General features: G+C 40.5%; 2 protein-coding genes across 2 annotated transcripts; both read right to left on the bottom strand.

Annotated features, from left to right (window-relative positions):
* Window positions 1-6,009: 6,009 nt before the first annotated feature.
* Window positions 6,010-9,865, bottom strand: LOC311158383 (normal mucosa of esophagus-specific gene 1 protein). Its single transcript, XM_084213752.1, has 4 exons — window positions 9,780-9,865; window positions 9,380-9,468; window positions 8,558-8,618; window positions 6,010-7,922 (listed from the first exon to the last, which is right to left on the bottom strand). Exons 1-4 carry the CDS (start codon window positions 9,819-9,821, stop codon window positions 7,854-7,856), a joined length of 261 nt encoding a protein of 86 aa, XP_084069878.1. The 5' UTR covers window positions 9,822-9,865; the 3' UTR covers window positions 6,010-7,853.
* A 1,938-nt stretch (window positions 9,866-11,803) lies between these two features.
* On the bottom strand, window positions 11,804-18,408 carry AFG2B (AFG2 AAA ATPase homolog B). The gene is made up of 8 exons (XM_084213901.1): window positions 17,259-18,408; window positions 16,087-16,272; window positions 15,301-15,465; window positions 14,628-14,837; window positions 14,009-14,236; window positions 13,002-13,136; window positions 12,228-12,353; window positions 11,804-12,001 (listed from the first exon to the last, which is right to left on the bottom strand). Exons 1-8 carry the CDS (start codon window positions 18,333-18,335, stop codon window positions 11,849-11,851), a joined length of 2,280 nt encoding a protein of 759 aa, XP_084070027.1. The 5' UTR covers window positions 18,336-18,408; the 3' UTR covers window positions 11,804-11,848.
* Window positions 18,409-19,988: the final 1,580 nt, after the last annotated feature.

Genomic DNA, 19,988 nt, shown 5'->3' with positions numbered 1-19,988 from the left:
CATAAACCGAGGGCAACAATTTTGTTTCAAACTAGGCAGGTACAATTGCAAATTACAAATATTGTTGTGTTTACATTCTGTAATTGCTAGTACAGTGGTGGCTTTGGATTTAGTGGAACAGACTTCAGAGGAAGAAAATACAGATAAGGGAGGCTGATGGACTTAGACCACACCATCCTTCCAGTAAAGTCTTCTTTCATTTCTTGAAGCTATTAAGCAATTATGTATTTTCTAAGCTATTGCAGAAGAGACACACCTTAAACTGGAAACAGAAATTGCCCAACCAGTTACACACTGGTTTCTATCAATTTCCTCGAAACAGAACCTAGCTGGAATAAATGGTTTTCAACCTAGTTTCCTCAACTTGCCACAGAGCAAAGTTCAAGTCATGTAATAGAAAAACCAAAGGACAGTAACTCTCTGCTTATCAAATGTTAAAGGTTCATGGGCAGTTAGCTGTAAATGAAGATATGTTTTAGATGTGAGTAGCTATGCAGGATATCTCGTTACACTAACTCTATTACCTGTCTTTGTAAAGCAGCAATGAAAGCAGAGTATTTTTCTTCCACAGACTTACTACATCTGAGACTGCTCTGAGGGGAGGATCAAGAAAAGAGCTAGTTCAGAATTTTAGCTGTCAGAGCTAGAAGGAAGCTGCTCACGGAGTTGGAGTAATAACAAAATTAAACCCTACTAATCAGCCCACCCCCTGCTATGGCTAAGTAGGGGTGTTAATACTGCAGGGTTGTTTGCATGGCTTTTTAAAATTTCTTTTTATTTTTTGAGAGTTCATATTTTGTTTATGATACAAAGTGTGTTTGTGTACAAAAAAAAGGAAGGAGGGAAGAAAATATAAAGCCAGGTCATGTGCGTAGTGCAGATAGCAACTGGGAAACATTACCATGCAACCAAGTATGGAACATACTACTGTACCTGGAACAAACTGTGGTGGTCAGAAATTAAATCAATACCAATTTCCTTTACAGACTGCAGCATAAATTGATCTGTTGTGCAGTTCTACTAAGACATCTGATTGTTTTACAGTCACTTTTCTCCTAAACAAGGTACATTTTACCTGTCTAGCCCACACCAAAAACTTTCATTATTCTATGAAAAAAAGAATATTGGAGTGTTGCCCCCATCTCCCTTCTTTGTTGGGTTGCCATACTTTCTTTTATATGATTAGTGAAGAAGAAAAAAGCCCAGTAGATAAAGAACTTCACTTAGCTTTTGCTTTTTGTAACTGATTACACTTCGTTTCAACAAATGTGCTGTAGCTACAGCAATACCCTGTGCTGTACTGTTCCTTAAGGAATGCAGGTTATACCTGTGGCACTGCCAGCCAGACACCTGTGGGGATTTCTAAAAGCAGACAGGAAGGTCAAACACTTTGATTCTTTATTGAAGGAATCCATCTCTGACTTTGGTGGTAATTCTGTTTACTGCAGAGGGTGTAAACCTGTGCCCTTTACACCTACTGAGAAGTGACGCTCTCAACAGTAAATCCTCAGACACCAACTTCCCTGTAACACCCTGTTTGTGTAGTGGAAACGCCTCCTCTGTGAACTAATAAAAATACAGGAACTTGAGCACAGACATGCCCAATTCTTAAACGTTTTAATTTTTCTTGAGAGAGAATTTTCAAAAAACACATACTAGTACAAATACACAACCACTGCAAACTTTACTGTGCTAATTCCCTGACTCCTTGAAATCAGTATAAAACATTCACCTAACTTCAAACTGATGTTTTTTCATCTACTTTGTAAAAGATGCTGTTGTAACATGGAAATTATGGGCAGGAGTTTTGGCAATGAGGCAATGACTAGAACTGCAAGTCATTGTGACTGGGATTGTGCTGTGGATTTCTGCTTTAGGGAGTAAGGTGGATACTGCAGTCTTGAAGATGAATTAATTTTTTCTGACCATAGCATGTTTCATTCAAAGCATTTTCCAAGAGGAAAACTAAACACAGTAACGGCAGCATAATGCTAACATATTTAATAATGCTAACAGCACGGGCAGCATAGTGCTAACCATCTTCAAAAAACATTTAGGCTTTATTGAATTATAAAAATCACAGCAGAAGGGAAAGATGCATCATTAAATGAAACAGTTTTAACAGTTTGAATAAAAACCCCATGCTTCCCTTTCTTTTAATGTAGTGAATTGGTGATTTATTAGCAGTAGATGACTGCTTTTCTTTGGCAAACTGATAAGGTTTTTCTGTTACTACCAGGGATCAGGACTTTCTGCATTGACTTCCTTGTCCGTGCAGCAGCAGCATCAGATAAAGGATGGTGTTTATTAGTTACCTGCCTATTGGAAACACATTTAATTCAATTAAAGAAGTGACAACCAACAGGAGATGAAGAATGTGGTAGTTTTGCTGGAGTTGAAAGCGTGAACACATTTATTTACGTGCAAGAAGTTTTTCAGAGTTGTGTGGCTTTCTGACCTCTCAGATAATACAGAACTTTGCAATGAAAAATTCACAGTGTCCAATACTGAAACAGGAAGGGAAAGAACTCCACCTTTTCATTAACATTATGCTGTTGACAATCTGTGTTATGATCTAGTGAGGAGGTGAGTGTTCCTCATTTACACCTCACACAGCATCAGTGCTTTCTGAAGATAAAATACAGTTCTGTGCAGAAGGCTGATGCAGTCCTTGAGCCCAGAGTCTACCTCCGAAGTACCAGACCAGACTGGTCTCATGCCAAAGTCTGTAAAAATAAGTAAAATGACAGAAAACCAAAGAGTTCTACAGAACTGGAACCACAAAGTAGGATGCAGGTGGCTCTGCCTTGGGACTGCATGATTTAATGATTTAGGATTTTGACAGGATTGCTACAGAGTTCTGGTCCCCATAGTCTATTTTTGGTGCTGTATCCTAATGACTTATCCTCTAGAGTCTCTAGATTCTCAGTTTACCATCATCTGGTAACAGCAATGTCTGTGCAGAATTCCCAAGCCCTTCAGCAGGGAAATCTGATTATAAAATCAATGTCTGTAATAGAAGTCCCAAGTTCAAGAGCTATCATCTCCTCTCCCTGCTTCAGCAACACTTGGGGTCAGTGAAGTCAGCAAATCTGGCTGAGGGAGAGCTAAGGGAGTTTGAACTACCAGAAATTTACAGTCTATGTGTCCTTACTGTTAGTAAGGCTCTGCCTTTTTTCCACCCATGATGCATTTATTACAATGCATTAGCATAAATAAAGCAAAGCAGAAGATGAGGGAGAAAGAAGGCAAACTTTAAAAAACAAGGCCTCTTCTGCTTAATTTCTTAGTTTAAACCACCAGCCTAACTATATTCTGATCTATTCTAGAACACAGTGCAGGTCTACCAATAAACAGTAGTAATAGAGAAATAAATTAGGGTAAGAAAAACTTATGTTTTTCTGATGTGTTTGTTTTGATAGGTGAGACAGAGATTTGGCAAGAAGAAAATGTGCCAACAAGGGAAAAAAGAAATAAGTCTCAGTAGACAATAGGGAGAAGGATGTGAAAGGCAGCAAGCAAGTAAAACCAGAGTCTAGAAATTCTCTATATTGAATATTTCAAGTTGAAGTGAGTTATTTTTCTACTGCTTGACAGCCAGTAAAACTGGAAGCACATCTATCTGAATTTTAACAGATGCTCACAAGTACTTTTTAAACCTTATGGAGAGATGGTCACAAAAGTGACTTGCTTTGTCTTAAGAACGTGGCATGATGAAGTCTAAGTTATTTACATGGACCTTGTAGAGAATGTTACACACATTCAAATCTTGGCCATGAGCAGCAGAAATGGTTTTGCAGCCAGGACAGGAGCACACCTGCCAGCCCAGCACCCCAGCCCTGGCTGTCACTGCTGCTGCTGCACTGCCAGGCCAGTTCATGGGTCTCCACACACAGAGCCACCAGCCCAGACACCCCCGGGGACTCCGGACAGAGCCGTGCAGTGTCACACCCCCTGAACAGAGGCCACAGAGCTGCTGTGGCGCACCAGGCCAAACCTTGCAAGTCTTAAATGTGAAAACCAACAGCAAACCAAAGCCTTCGTCATGCCCCTGTTGCTAAGAGAGGAGGGTTTATTTAAACTAATTTGGTAACCTGGCAGTGAAGACCAGCACTGGTCTATATCCTGATACCCAGACAAACTGTCTCAAGGGCTCCCAACCAGTGCTCTGCCCCCCCCACTCTTACACCTCGCTCACATGGCCCTCAGTCCCCACACAGGCACCGTGGTGATGCTGCAGGACAGCTCTCACTTGTCAGGGTGAAATTTGTCCCAGGCCCCGGCTCCCCATGCTGCGAGGGGCTCTCCCACGCCCTGGGTGAGCCCTGAAGAACAACACCTCCCCAGTAATGGCTCTGGCCAGAACGTATGCACAACAAAATTATCTAAAGGCAAATGCTAATTAAATGAAACCCCTTGTTCACCTGGGCAAGGTCCAGCACAAACAGGGCTGGCACAGCCTGGGTGAGGGTGTGTGATCCTTGGCCAGGGCGAGGCGCGCAGGTGACGTGCTTTGGCAATGGCTGCTTTCCGATGGAGAGAGCTTCGGGCAGACAAACTGCCTGCCCTCTGTTCACATCAGCACCTGAGGGGCAGCACTCACCAACCCCAGGGCCCCAGGCCAAGCCAGCAGTAGGGCTTTTATTTCTATTTCAGTCACACTTTTTACGGGATTTCATTGTCTGTGTGCTCCCATCGGGCATGTGGATGTGCCAGACAGCAACGGCTTCAGACAGCAAAGGCTTCAGACAGCAAAGGAAAACTGTGCCATGTTTGTTTAACCTGGAAGCTTTTTCAGAAGTGTCCAACACCAAATGTTGGCTGGATTCAATGAATCATTCCCGTTACTCTTGTTTTCCACAGCTAGTCCTAGGGACAGCCACCCTCTGCACTAAGGCAGACAACAACTGCAGGATGAACTGTTTCCTTCAATAGTTGCATCAGCCCCCTCTGTAAGTTACCATTTTCTGCAGAAAGCCACCACTGAAGTAACCAGACAGTGCAGAACTACACTACTAGCACCTTGTGGCAGAGAAATGCAGGGGGTCAGAAGGTAAAATGCTGATGCTGGGGCTATCACATGCTAAGAAACAAAAAAACCCCACTGATAGCCACACCACCACAAGATCTGCAGATTTAAGGCCGTGAAGTACTACTGTAATAACAAAAATTATCAATTCTTGTATATACACTGCAAAAGGCAGCCTTCCATTCTCCTGTTCTTCCAGAAAGCTATTTACATATAGACTACATAGAAAAATGTAAAGCATGACCATGGATTCTAATGATGGATTTCTAATAGTGATTAGAACTATTAAAACACATTTCTAATGGTTTTCAACTTATAGTGGAAACTCTAACATTTTTAGTGACCATTTTTATTAAACTTCATGATTAATATGAAATTTGGAAGCGATGTAGTTCCATGTAAATGTACTAGCTAGGGTGAGCAAAGATAGTGATTATTAAAAAAAGTCAACATCAACCAAACCAAAATCAAGAGCAGAACGGAGTAGGAGACTAAAGACAGCAAATGAAATAGAGAGAAATATGAAAGTTGTTACATTATTTCAATGGCCTCCAAATTGTTCATGGAATTAAAACTTATGGGTTTGCATGCCAGATCAGGGAAGTCTTACTGTTCTCATAAACATCGGCTCATAAAATTCAATCAGTTGAATCTTTACTGTTTGTAGAACAAGGAAATAACTTGTACATTGCTGTATGGATTTATGTTGAGTAGTTGATTGGGGAAACACAGTAGTTGTTCTTGGTGTATGCTACTTATAAGAAAAAAAAATGTTCTATGCAGGAGAGGAGAGGAGATTTTTAGGGACAGTCAGAAAAGACACAAAACCCTAAGAGCTTTAATAATATTCATAATCTTTTTGAACTGCCAAAAAAATTTTTGATTTCTTATATTGTGTGAAAGCCCTCCCCAAAAATCCATATTAATAAAGAAAAACAGAACAGCTTACAAAGGAAAACAGATTTATTACCACAGCTGTTATGCTTCAGGACATGATAAAATAAGCAACAACCTCTGACTGACAGCAGTCACACAGTGTGACAGCAGTCACACTGCTTAATGTGCTACTAGAAACATCACTGAAATGTGGTTAAATACAAAAATTAACTAAAATTTACTTACACTTATTTTCCCAATGTTGACAGATACTTAGGTCATAGTAATTGCAGCCAAAAAAAGTGACACACTGAAGAACAATTAATGCACCCACTTGGAGCATGGCACTTTGTTTTTGCTACAGTCCAGTAGAAATATGGAAATAGAGAGAAAAATTTTTAAATATTTTCTGCTTTAAAATACTTAAAACTTGTATTCCTCAGAGCTCTGTATTTTTGTGGTTCTATGATTACAATCTTCTTGTAATGCCATTCCTTAAATGCAAGCTAAGGACTTATTATGAAGAGTAGTAGCTCCTCTCACTCTAAAATATAAATGCTGCTGAGTCATCCTTACTAGATAAACAAATATTTATGTAACATTTAGATTATTTTTTTTTTCTCAGCGGAAGAAAACAGCCTCTGAAGCCAAGCTACATTGGAATTCAGAAGACAGCTTTTCTAAATGAAGTTTGTCTTTGCTGCAGCAGAATAACCTAAAGCACTTGACTATTACGCATTTAAGGGGACTTTTCCCAATTAGCAGTTGTTTCACTTTTGCCTTCATCCTCACAGAAGAATGAATTCTGACCATCCATTGTAAAATAAACTGTGGAATAGATTGAGAAACTGCTTGGAAGAGGGCACATACAGAAAATATCTACAAAAGGACTGGTCTGCCATTGGATGCATTTATCTTCTCATGATTTTACTGGGACCCTGCCCATTACATTCTTTCCCTGGCCAACCCATGATTAAACACACAGAAGCTTAAAGAGGAAGTGTCTCTTCACAGACTCATTCCTAATTTTAATCAGCTAGTTTCTATTTGATAAAAGAGATATTCCTAATAGCACGTAGAAATCTTTAAAAATATTGTTAATTGTGCAGTACATTGCAGCTTGCACCTGAACAACCTTGCACAAAAAGAAGAAACTAACATTTTGTAGTTTTGGATGATGCAGGTTTTCTAATTCTAGTAACTTAAATTAATCATGAACCTTATTTAAATACAAAATAAATGATCTGATTTTCATTTCCCTTCTAGCCAGGCTTAACTCTTAGGTTTTGAGGCTCTAAATCTGGAGTCTCAAATACACCCTTAATTAACCCATTGGACTCCTCAGTGGGTAAGTTTCAGTATTTGCAGCACAACAATAGTTTTGACTTGATCTGTCCCCACATCTAACATAGACAAGGAATGCAAGTGTACTGTATGACCACATATGCTGCCATACAAAGACATCCTCTGGCTATGACTTTGGTCTCTATACAACATTGAAATACAGAACAGAAAGTTCTGTATCTCTAAAAGGAGACCAGAATTCCCAATTTAGAAAGGCTTTTGAATTTACATGAAATGTACAAATTTAGAATTTATTTTATTAAAATGAATAAAATGGCAAAAAATAATATATTTTGAAACAAATCCTGAAATTCTACAAAAACTATGAAGGCTTTTTTGATCCATAATTGCCATCTGAATACCCAAAAATTTACATCAAATGCTTATTGAAAATGAGTATTTTGATTCAGATTTTTGGACTATGTGGATGCTGTATGCCAGCTTCTAAAGCAACATGAAACTCCTCATCCAGAGGCCAAAAAAATGCAGGGAGACCCTAAAAATGTAGCAGAAGCATTTCCGCACACTGATTTCAGTAGTCAAGTTTGTGCAGAAGTGATTCCACTAGATTCATAGGGTACCTTTTTGAGGCAACAGAAACTTCTCACTTCATCAGCTTTTTGACCTCTTCCAGCTCTTTTATAGGTTGCCACTGCTGATTGATTGTTACCAGCTGGGAGAAATGGAAAATATGAAAGTTAGTAAAACCCCAGTGAGCATTTACTCCACGCCCACACCTCCCCATATCAAACATCAGCTTATTGCTGAAGAAGTTCTAGTGGCTTTACATTTTCCTTTCAGAAATATGAACAGATGACACAATAATTTGTTGAACAAATCACTTGGATATTAATTAAGTAATCATGTCAAATAATTTTACTTTTCCTTATCCTAAGTGCTCTAATAAATTAAGATATTTTTCCTTCAGGCTACAGTACTCAAATATTCTTACTTAATTTTGTAATTCTGTAACAAGGTAAGGTAAACAGCACTTCCTCTATACTCCAACTTTCCACTGTTATCAGTGGAATTGAGTAAATGGATGTTTGGGGTGGGAATGGACATGGGACAACAACCAGAAGTACAGTATGAATTTAAGATCAGACCTACAGTGTAAGAGCTGAATCCCTATCATTAGCTAATAGGGTGAAGACATAAAACAATGAAAGAAGCATTTGTTTCCACTTTTACCTACACATCAACTTTACACTTTTTCTCTTGTTCACATTTTGCTAGTTCTTACACATTAAAAGAAGTGATTCATTATGTTGGAAATTGATGCTATTTATACATATATGTACAAATTACCTTCTGAGGCTTGGCAGGATCAATAGTTTCCCATGGTTCTGAACTGCCAATCTTGTGAATGCTTTAAAAGAAGATAAAATGGGTATTATGTTTTAAGGTGTGTCCTTCAACACATTTTCATATGAGCAGCCTATTGTCAATAGAGCTATTCACTTTAGTAAGGAGTTCCCTAAAACACAAATTTACAGGTTTGGACACTGTATTTTAAAATCTGGATAGGAATCAGTGATAGCTTGCTTTATTTGCAGCTTCCAAAGCACCAAGCAAGCCAGCACTGTTCACAGATCTTTGTGAGAGAAGCAAGCTGAAAAAATCAAAACTGAATAAAGACACTAAGTACGGGGACTTTTACCCTGACAGTTAAAATGCCTATTCTAATAACTTTAAAATAAATAAATAAATTCCCAAAACCTTTAACAGTGGACTTGGCTCCAATTATCAGCCAAGCCATTGGAATACTATCAAACACTGTTCTTTATATACAAGTCGATAGCCTGGTTGCAATATATGTGCATCTCATCTAGCTATGTGATTATATGAAATTCTTAATTATAACATTTAAAACTCCTTATACCTAAAGCAAAACCCCCATAATTATTAAATCAAAAGTTAGGAAATAACTTGGACTACACTCCAAATTAATTAATTAATTTCCTTACTATTTACAATCTGCAGATGCTTTAGCCCTTATCAGTACTCCCAGTACTCTGAACATGTGCCTGGCACAATTATTTTTTTTTTCTGTGTGTAAAACATGATGGTCAAATATTTGGTTGAATAAAACAAGTTAGGGGAAGCTCCAAGAAATATGTTTTTGCTTACATCACATCAGATTTGTGGAATAGGGAATAGACACAAAAAGAGAACGCCCCAACTGCTGCAAAGGACAATATTCCGGCCAGGGGAATAAGCTGAAAGATAAAATAGAAAACAGAGCTGATCTTAAGTCCCAGCTACAGACCCACGAGTAGGGGGAGCAAGGGTTACACAGAACTAGGCAGGGATTACCTGTTCCTGTATATTACCTCTATATTACTCTTTACACCACTTCACTTTTAATATGCGAATTTCGCTTTTACATCTACATTACCCTTCTCCACACCTCACTTTTCATACATGAACTTTACGCGGGTCCCATTTCCTGGGGAAATCAAGTGGCAATCCCGGTGCAGCCGCCCGAGCCCCCCGCATCCCACAGCCCCGACCCCTCAGGCAAACTCACTTCTCTTTTCGTTCTAAGCGTGTGCAAGATGCCCTTGTACATGGTGGCAGCGGCTGCGGAGGGCACCGGCGGCGGCTCTGGGCGCTCCCCGGCTGCGGCAGGAGGCGCCGGCCGCGCCCGCCCCTCGCTCTTTGAGCCCCGCGCCCTGAGGGGGCGGCACAGCGCGCCCCCCAGCGGCCGGCGCGGAGCGGGCCCGCGGGCCGGCAGCGCCCCCTGCGGGTGCCAGAGCGAGCGGCCGGACAGAGCGGGACGCGGCCGGAGCCCTTCCCGCGCCGACCCTTCTCTCTCCGTGCCTGCAGCACTGCAGCCTCGCTCCTCCGCTTCTCCTCTGGCCTCCTGTCTGTCCCCTTCTCCAAGCAGCTGCCCAAGGAACAGGGTGTCCAGGCAAACGCCCCGGTGATGACAGAGCCTGCCTATTCCGAGCCCGGAGAGGTGCCTACAGTGACCAAAAGAGGAGCCGGTGTCACCGTGTCCCCTCCTGCTGCAGCAAAGCTCAACCCAGGGGCAGGTTCTCAGCACTGTCTTGTGTTCCACAGCTCCTATCACTTCCCAATATCCCTCTCTGAGAAAAGCTACCAGGAGCAGGCTGGAGGTGAGAGTAGGTGACTCCCATCCATTGGTTTCTCCCCTTCTCTCTTGCCCACTGGAAAGCAGTGAGAGGAAGGAGAGGCTGCCTGTACTGCATGTTCTGCTACTCCCTGCAGCAAGGAACACACATGACAGGGCACAAGCAGCTCAGCTGGTCCTCCTAGGGAGCAAGTGTGGAAATGAAGCAGCAGTATCTTTGAGGAGCTGGCAGCATCCTACTGTAACAACTTTGAAATCCAGCAATTCCAATGGAAACTCTCAAAGACTGGAAAGCAAAACAGAGTTTTCATACTTTTTCTCAGCACTACTGCTGAGAAACCTTTGTCTATTTGGGAAGGTCATGAGCACTATCCATTTGTTGCCATCAATAAAGCTACAGGATGGTTCTTTCTATAAATTGGTGATGAAAGCCACCAAGCTGTATCTGAACCCTTTCCTAGGTTTTACTACTGGCTTTTGCCTTCCTCAGCCACCAACTGTTTTGGAACTTCCTTTCGTGATCCATCTCACTATAAACCACACTCAGTGCAGTCCCTAGTGTGCCTGTTATGAGAGAGAAAAAATTGTTAATGGGCTTATAATTTCTGAACTTCAGCTAAAATAGGGAACTGTCTTTGAGGGTGGTGTATTTTGTTCCTAGGCATTTTCACTGGGAAAAAGAAAAGGTAATAGAAAAGAATAAAATCCTTCCTACTCTAGTAGGTTAAAATGCACACTTACATACATGTAATACCAATTTCCTTAGAAGTGTCTGTGTATTTTAGAAGGCAACCTACAAAAATGTATTGACAAAGAATGGCTGGGTGGGGAAAATAATTCTGCAGAAATTGTCATTATGCAAACTCCCTTTTCTAAAGAAGAAATTATACTTTGAGTTGATTACAAACTTGGTATCTGCTTACTCAATCCAAACGTTTGTACAGTAAGCAGTAACTAATCCAAAATTGCTCCCAAAACCCCTGACTTCCAAACCTACACCAAGGAGTTAAGCACTGGCAACCCTTTCACTGCCACTGTATTTTGGAATCTGCTTGTAAGAATATAAGCCTAGATAGGGACATATAAAAGACCTTACATTTTATATAGAGTGGGACTTCTTCCTATTTAGTTTTTTGAAAGCTTTTCTATATCTTACATATTTGCTGTCTTTTGGAGACTTCACAACACATTTTACATTTTCTTATTATGCCATTTTTGTACTTAAAAAGTAGGAAATCTACAGTAACACTAAGCTGTTCCATAGTGTTTTATCTAAGTATTTCAATTATTAGTTTCATCAGATGTAAACCTACCCAAAGCAAACAAGATGTTAATTTATTATTCATTATTTAAATTACAGAACTTTTCAAAAGTGACACTTTACTGTATTTCACACTTCCTGAAAACTACAATAAGTACAGTTTAAAAAAGCAGGAAAGATGCAAACCTTTTAAAAATCTCTGTAATATATTTAAAAATACTTATGCCACTCCTTTATAGATTCAAGAGGCTAATTCTTGATTAGAGAATTTTTCATAAAATTCCAAGTCTTTTATGTTTAAAGATGGTTTTACAGTCTGCAATGATTTCACAAAATGTTCCTGTTTTACAGCAGTTGCTTCGAGTCCATTTTCTTGCAATGCCAACAAAGCAGCCTTTAAAAGAAAAAAAAAAACAAACAACTTAGCCCTTATCATCATCATGTTTTAAATTGTAAAGAATACTTTAGGTATTCTAAAATATTTTACAAGGAAAAAAGCATTAGTTAAAGCATCTGAAAACAACATTGTATAACTTACAGTTATTTGAGTTAGCTCTCTTTTTTCATTCAAAGTTGTTATTTAGAGTTTATTACACAGATGAGGCAGGAATATTTCTTACCTCCTTGCATAGGTTTTCAATATCAGCTCCAGAAAAGAGCTCTGTTAGGACTGCCACATCTTCTAATGACACATCAGTATCTAATGGAATTTTTTCGGTGCAGATTTTCAAAATGGAAAGTCTTCCCTGTAAATTGATGCATTTTATGCAAGAAAACAAAACCAACAAACCAAAAATTAATATTTCTCCAAAGCAGAACCAAACTTGAAATTAGAGCCAAGGAAAATCCAGAAAAGCACCAAAACTACCTGGTTTTGGTGGAAGAATAAAATACTATTAATAGAGATAATGCACTTCTGATTGTCTCATATATTTAAGGTCTATTATTCACAGTCACTGCTTGCTTCAGGAAAACACAGTATTTTAGGCTGAACAGGCCTGATTTGGCATGCTTTGGGACAACTTTCTTTGTGAAGCTCAGGACAAATAGCTACACTAGCCTTGGGAACAGTACACAAAAATTATTTGAAGCAAGGACAGACAACTTATTTTGATATTTCCTGAACTGTAGCTTGATTTTGTAAATACACATTTTCTTTATTTTCCATATGCAATATGATAACTACCTACACCAGTTAAAATGTTACTGGTGTTTAAAATACAAATATCTTCATTGCTTTTAAAATTTTTTCATTGTCCTTGAATTTGTTGACTGATCTCCAGTGAAACACCCATCACTTGTTAAGTATGTTAGAGAATTATGCCCCCTTTGCTCTTAAAGTATGCAGGCAAATAATATCTCTCCCTTTAAAGCCACATATGGATGTGTAATACCTTCAGATCTGGAGGTGGAATATAAATCATCTTGTCCAGCCTTCCAGGACGGAGCAAGGCATCATCCAACATATCTGGTCTATTTGTTGCAGCAACTACCATGAAATCTTTGTTCAAAGTTTCCTGAAACTCTAGCTGAGAAAGAGATCATGTAAACAAATTAGTGCAACATGGTTGAGATAGATATTATCAAAAGATATTAGTTAACTACAAATGAGAAGAGGGGAAGGGCAAAAAGCTAATGTAATTTTACACGTAGTTACTTTCCCTTCAATATTAGTATTCTATCTTTCTTGAGGTAAAAAAATGCCTTGGTGCAGGGCAGATTACATGACAAGGAAGAAATACAGTTCGTATCTGCCTTGGCAATAAATAAAGACTTTCCTTTGACCAGACTGGAACGAAGAACTTTTTATATGCAAAAAACCCAGTATCCTACAATTCTGGGACTGTTTTCTTTATTATTCCCCCAGAGACTATCATAATAAGAAAAAAATTATGTATGAAACAGGTAAATATTAAATGTTGTGAACAATTCACTGACAAGTAAGGTACAAGTTTTTGTTTAAATAACTAACTGATCATAATTGTACTGCTTTTGGATGCATTATGTGTGAGAAAGAGCTGCAAATGAAGTAGGGGAAGTACTTAGAAAAAGTACTTTTTTAAGAGTAAAAATCACACAAATCAATCTAAAAGATTTACTTTAGTGTCAAGAAAAGGATTTTCGTGACAGAAGATGAACACTCAACTAGTAATGCTCATTAGCCTGTGTGGGTATTTTGGTCAAACAAAGCCTCATTGAGGAACAGAGTATGTAAAAACAATCAGGAGCCTATATACAGTATCTTCTAAAAACCAGTAACTATGACAGAGTAAAACAGCTTCTTGCATGTTTTTACGTCCAAGGATTTGAAGATTAAAATGTGAATGCCAGCAACTAAAATTTTTGAAACAACTGGACAGCACTTCTCATTCTTTCTATACATAAAAGGGAGCATAAATACCTTTCTTTCCTCATCACTTTGTTCTTGGCACTGAGCCTCAAGCTGTAGCTTGCCTCCTCTTCTTTCTGTAACTTTCAGCCCAACCCCATCCAATTCATTGAGAAGAACAGAAAGAACCCGCTCTGAGACACCATGGCCAGTTCTGCAGAGTGCCCGAGATCCCAAGATAGAATCAATCTCATCTAGGAATATTATTGCTGGAGTATTTGCTCTTGCTTGGCGAAAAACCTTTTCAACAAATGGTAATAAAATAAAACATTAATGCCTGAAAAAAGAATCCCACTTACATATACTCTATATTTTACTTAACTTTAAAGGTACATTTGTAATGATTCTTAAGAGTCGTTCTGGCTTACATTTACTTTTTCCAAATTCTGCTTCTTTTTTATATCTTCCTAAATGAACTGAAAACAAAAGGCTAGAAACCTGAAGTTTAACGCTGGTATAATTTTAGGGATAGACTCTCACTTCATCTACATGTGAACCTGTAAGCCATTTCTATTTTATAATCAGATGAGAGCTCTACCATCTTTTCAACAACAAAATTAAGATCTAACTAATACTTTACAAAAATAAAGCAAAAATAGACTACAGAACCTTAGGCAAATAAAAACCGTACCTGAGACAAAATCTTCTCTGAATCTCCAACGTAAGGTGAGAACAGGTCAGCACCACTTACAGAGAGAAAGGAACAGTGACAACTCGTGGCCACAGCCTTCACCAGTGTGGTTTTGGCACACCCAGATGGCCCATAGAGAAGAATCCCTCTGGGATGAGACAGGCCCATCCTGGCAAATGCCTCAGGAAATTTCATAGGCCACTCAATACTCTGGCAGTACATAAGAAAGGGATGAAAATGTTAGCAAGAAGCAATCAATAAAACTGCCAAGTATGTAATTTCCTCTCTTTGATACAAACATTAATTGGAAATCAGAGAATACTGATTTAGTCTTTCTTCATATATTGCCCCCTGCTTAAAATTTCTCTTTGAAACAGAACTAAAAGCAAACCTGAAGAGATAACACCCAAGAGCCATCCCTGGATAAATATTCAGGAAATGACAAATTATGTGGCTACAAGTTTTTCAGCCACTAAAAACATGCCTATTTTCCCATATTATTATGCTTGGTGGCGGTATCTTGAGATTACAAGATAACACTGTAAAAATGTTTAAAATACAATTTAAAATCAGGTAATTTGCAAAAGAAATAATTGTCATAATGCAGGGTACAGAATACCTTGGAGTACCTATTAGAAATTAGCTGTTTATCTAAATTAGTTTAATGCATTACCTGTTTTAACTTTAATTTCACATCTTCAAGACCACCAATTTGCTCCCAAGTCACAGGTTTACACTCTGTTAGTCCAACTGCACTTCGAAAAGAGGATGGTTGAATTTTTTTAAAAGCTTCTTGGAAATCTCCCATGTTAATAATGTTTTCAGTTGCAGTTGAATCCTGAAAAATAAGCCCAGATAGAGCATATTAACAACATTTTAATGCCACTTAAAAGCTGCATTAATATGCAAAATGCTTCACATAAGGCTAAATACAACTAATAAGGAAGTAAATTCCTGACCTAATGAGCCTAAACACTGCAGACACAAAAATGAAAGATAAAGTAAAATATAACCTTTTTAATAGCAAGTTTTTACACAGGAAAAAAGCAATTTTAACAGAAATTAATGTTTCAGAGCAAACTACTATTCCCTAAATTAAAGCTTCATTAAACAGTGACCTGCTAAATCAAATAGTTGCTTTCAGGGTTAACACACATCACATCCTACAATCTTATGAATAGAAATAAAAAAGTTACAAAATCCATTTTCACCACACACTGAAGAATGTAACACATTTTATCTCAAACAGGCTATAAAATGCCACTATTAAACCACAGATGCGGTAACAGAACTAAGGTGAGAACTTAAAGGATGAGCCAATATATTTATATTTATATTTATATTTATATTTAGCTTGGTGTGAGTCTTCAACTTTTTGAGGGTTTTCAAGTAAAGTATTAATAAAGAAAGGGTAGTACCAATATTACTAACATTGTTCTTGACTGATTTACAACCATACCAAAGAGCTGTGGGACACAGCCTGCATGGCAGCTTCTCTGCAGAGTGCTGTAAGGTCAGCTCCAACATACCCAGTCGTCATTTCTGCCAGCTTAGCCAAATCAACCTCTGCAGAAATGGGCATGCCAGATGTAAGCAACTGCAGGATGGATCTTCTCTGTGTAACTGTTGGGGTCCCAATAATAACCTAAACCAAAGAGAATAAACAAACATTTTAAGTAGATAATTTGCCATACTTATTCGTTTTATAGACCTAAGCAAGCAATTTTGTCTCGCTTTATATTGGCTACTGAAAATTTATATATAATTATATCCCAACTAAAGAGTTTTACAGGAATGCTATTGCCAGCACGATACAAATGACAAGTATTTAAAATGCCATTTACTTTCCAAGGGAACAGTGTTTGCATAAAGAGTTTTTGATAAGACACTGTCAGATAGCATTTATCAAGTCCCATAACACTGAAATAATAATTTCCTTACATCACAAACACTAAATTAGACTAATATGATAGGAAAACAATAAAACAGATGAACATTCATACATTATTGGAGATATTATCATAAAAATACATCTCAACAATCTATAAATCCCAGAAAATTAAAGAACTTGATTAAACTGGTGACCTAGGAGTGAGTTTAGCCAGGAAAATAAACAATACAAGCACTCTGTGTTGTATAACTGCATGTGTTTTTCTTCTTTGGACTACTAGGCTAATGGAAGTTTAGTAGTAGACCCAACCTCTGTTACTGAAAGCTGAGTAGAAGTTTTGACACAATAGGTTACTCGTTCTCTGTCACAATAAATTTTTAAGGAGAAATACACAAATCTTCAATCCAGGATTTAAATAGAAAAAATCCAATCCTGTAAAATTAAGCATCTGTAAGCAAACAAGCCTAAAGATCAGGTCAATGTCTCTAGGATAAAGAAACAAAAAGACTCCTCCCATGCATTTTCAAGTGTATGGAGCTCTCAGTGTTCTGAGTAAAAAATCCCAAAACAACCATACCCAAGTTGCATCAAACTACACACAGAAACAAGACACCTATCCCAACCCACAGAATCCCACTATGAAACATGACTAGAAGACATTAAAAAAAACTATTAACAGTCCCCTTCCACCTCAATAAGGAAAGAAAAATGCGAGTGTATGAGCAGCAGGGTTTATTTACCTCTCTGTCAAATCTGCCAGGTCTCCTCAGCGCAGGGTCTAAGGCATCAGGCCTGTTTGTGGCTGCCACAATGACCATCTTGCCCTCACTCCCTACACCATCCAGCAGCGTCAGCAACTGAGCAACAATACGATCTTCAGGAGCATTGTTTGAACTTCCTCGCTTTGGGCATAAAGAATCAATCTCGTCAAAAAACAGAATGGTTGGGCCCTCGTTTGACATCTCTCTGCCCTTTTCAAAGACTCTTCGCAAATTCTCTTCGCCTTCTCCTGGTCTTGAGCCATGGAGGGCTGGGCCACTGATGCCAAACACATATGCACCCAGCTCTTTTGCTACTGCCTTTACCATTAGAGTTTTCCCTACACCTGGGGGCCCAATTAACAGCACCCCATTCGGGACAGAAAGACCCAGCTTCCTGAAAGTTTTTGGAAAGCGGAAAGGCAGATCAATCATTTCTTTCAAAGACTTCCCCACATCATCCAGTCCTGCAATTGGAGTTTTTTCAGTGTCTTCTGATAGATGTCTGTACCATTCTAAAGTGATCACCTCCTTAATTTTTATGCTTGTTTGGGGAGTTATCAATCCAGCTCCCTCCTCCAAAGGAGATGCAGACAGTATTTCAACATACACCACGGGATTTTCGGGACTTGGGGCAACAGTAACAACATAACGAGGCGAAACATACACATTTCTTAGCAACTCTCGGATCGTCTCCTGCAACACCGCTCTGGGAGTCGACTTTTTCAGCGCGGCGCTCTTGAGGACCACTCTCACAGCCGCCGCTCGCAGCTGTCCGTACGGCAGCAGCTGCAGCCGGCCCACGCTCAGCGAGAGCCCGCGCAGGTCCCGGGCCGGCAGCCCCGCCGTGCTGCAGGTGAGGTCGGCCTGCAGGTACCCGTCCGCTAGGTCGTGCCGGGGCCACGCCGTGCACACACAGCAGCCGCCGGGCAAGGAGATCCTCAGCGGGGCGCCGATCCTGGCTCCCAGCAAGGAGAGCGCGGCAGGTCCCAAGCGGCACCGCTGCGTGCCCTCATCTCGCGGGTCCAGGGGGAGCAGCTTTAAGACTGCCGCCTCCATCGCTACCTCCGAGAGGGAAGGCAGCAATCCCCTGCTCTGCGCGGGCCCGTCGGCGCCTTACTCACCGCGTCTGGCCCGCCCGCGGGGCTCCCGCTCCGCCGCCGGCACTGCCGACCCTCGGGCAGGCGGCGGACGGGCCGGAGCGCAGCCGCGCCGCTCGCGCGCTGACAGGCGGCGCCGCGCATGCGCCACAGCGGAGCACGCGCACTGCGCTCCCCCTCAGCCCCCTCAGAATCGCGGAATGAAATCGGTGGGAATGGAGCCCGTGTCCGACTCCGCCGTGTCAGGCTGACCGTGGCACTCAGTGCCATGTCCAGTCTCTCCTTAAACAAAGCCGGGGACGGTGATTCCTGGTCAGTTCATTCTATATCTAGTCGCCCTTCCTGCGAAGGATTTTTCCCTGATGTTCAACCTAAGCCTCTCCTGGTGCGGCTTGAGACTGTGGCCTTTTGTCCTGTCTGGGAGAAGAGGCCAAGCCCCATCTGGCTACAGTCTCCTTTCAGGGAGTTGTGGAGACCAATAAGGTCCTGCCTGAGCCTCTTTTTTTCCAGGCTGAGCTCTCTGTGCTCCCTCAGCCATTCCTCATGGGACTTGTGCTCCAGGCCCTTCACCATCTTCCTTGGCATTCTCTGGACCTGCTCCGGTCCCTCAATGTCCTTCCTGAGTTGAGGGGTCCAGAAATGGCCACAGTACTTGATGTCCACCACCTCGCTCATGGCCTCCCTCAGCCACTGCCCTGGGCCTTCCCTTTTGAAGGGCTGTCAAAGCAATACCTGTGAGCTGAGTGCTGTGCCCTGGAGACTTCTTATACCCTCATCCCACAGACAAATACACTGACCCCCCTTAATTGTCATCTGGCTTGTTCTCCACAGAGCTGGTCATGACAGGGCTTGTTTGCCACCCTCGTTTCTTTGCCCTCTTTTTGTCTCCTCAGCACTGGCCATTTGTTCGGTGCTTCTGAAACACGTTCCCAAAGGTTGGGTGTCCCCATTCCTGTGCCCCTGCCAGTGCTTCCTTCCGCTCCTTTGTCACCATTGACTCAGCTGTGGGCGCTGGTTAAAAAACTGTGGGGAGCCATGCCATTGGCTTGAGAAGCTGCCGATACAAGTAATTAAGACACAGGTATTAATTCAACGTTTGGTAAACCTGTTGCAGTACGTAGTCTGACAAATGCTTAGTCAGCATTTAAGCAAAGGTTTGGTCCCCCACTTTCTTAGCTCGTGCCATGAATTGTGTGGTGCTTTTATAAAAACTTTCCAGGAGGTCTGTCAGTGTTGTGGGCTACAAGATAGAATTTAGTATGTGCATAATTTTATTCTTGAAAGTAGCTTTGTTTTAAATAAAGTCACACATGCTGAATACACACACACTTTGAGACCACAGACATATGAGAATTGGGATGTCAAGTGCTTGATGCTAGTCAGACACAGTTAAATTCACAGAAAACCCAGAGAAGGGTTTTCTGGTACAGCACAACTACAACCTGTCCTGCATTGTATTCTGAAAGTGTCAGGAGGGGCAGTGTAAGAACACCTTTGTGATAGTGTCCTGGTTAATCACATTCCTTACTGAACCAAGGCTCTGCACAAAATATTCAGTATGAATAAAAGCAGGCAGTGTTAAGAGAATCAGTTCATAATAATTCTAAATGCT

Source organism: Fringilla coelebs, assembly GCF_963513975.1.
Source record: "Fringilla coelebs genome assembly, chromosome: 12".
Taxonomy (NCBI): domain Eukaryota; kingdom Metazoa; phylum Chordata; class Aves; order Passeriformes; family Fringillidae; genus Fringilla; species Fringilla coelebs.
The sequence above is the reverse complement of the archived record's forward strand: the minus strand, read 5'-3'. Positions and strand labels throughout refer to the sequence as shown.

Excerpts from the sequence above, each read along its gene's own strand:
- AFG2B (XM_084213901.1), bottom strand. The coding sequence starts at position 18,335 with ATGGAGGCGGCAGTCTTAAAGCTGCTCCCCCTGGACCCGCGAGATGAG. Across the intron at positions 16,273-17,258 it reads CTGGCAGATTTGACAGAGAG|GTTATTATTGGGACCCCAAC; the intron begins GTAAATAAACCC and ends TCTTTGGTTTAG. Across the intron at positions 14,237-14,627 it reads CAGAGAAGATTTTGTCTCAG|GTTTTTCGCCAAGCAAGAGC; the intron begins GTACGGTTTTTA and ends TTTGTTGAAAAG.
- LOC311158383 (XM_084213752.1), bottom strand. The coding sequence starts at position 9,821 with ATGTACAAGGGCATCTTGCACACGCTTAGAACGAAAAGAGAA. Across the intron at positions 8,619-9,379 it reads TTCCACAAATCTGATGTGAT|CATTCACAAGATTGGCAGTT; the intron begins GTAAGCAAAAAC and ends CTTCTTTTAAAG. Across the intron at positions 7,923-8,557 it reads ATCCTGCCAAGCCTCAGAAG|CTGGTAACAATCAATCAGCA; the intron begins GTAATTTGTACA and ends CATTTCTCCCAG.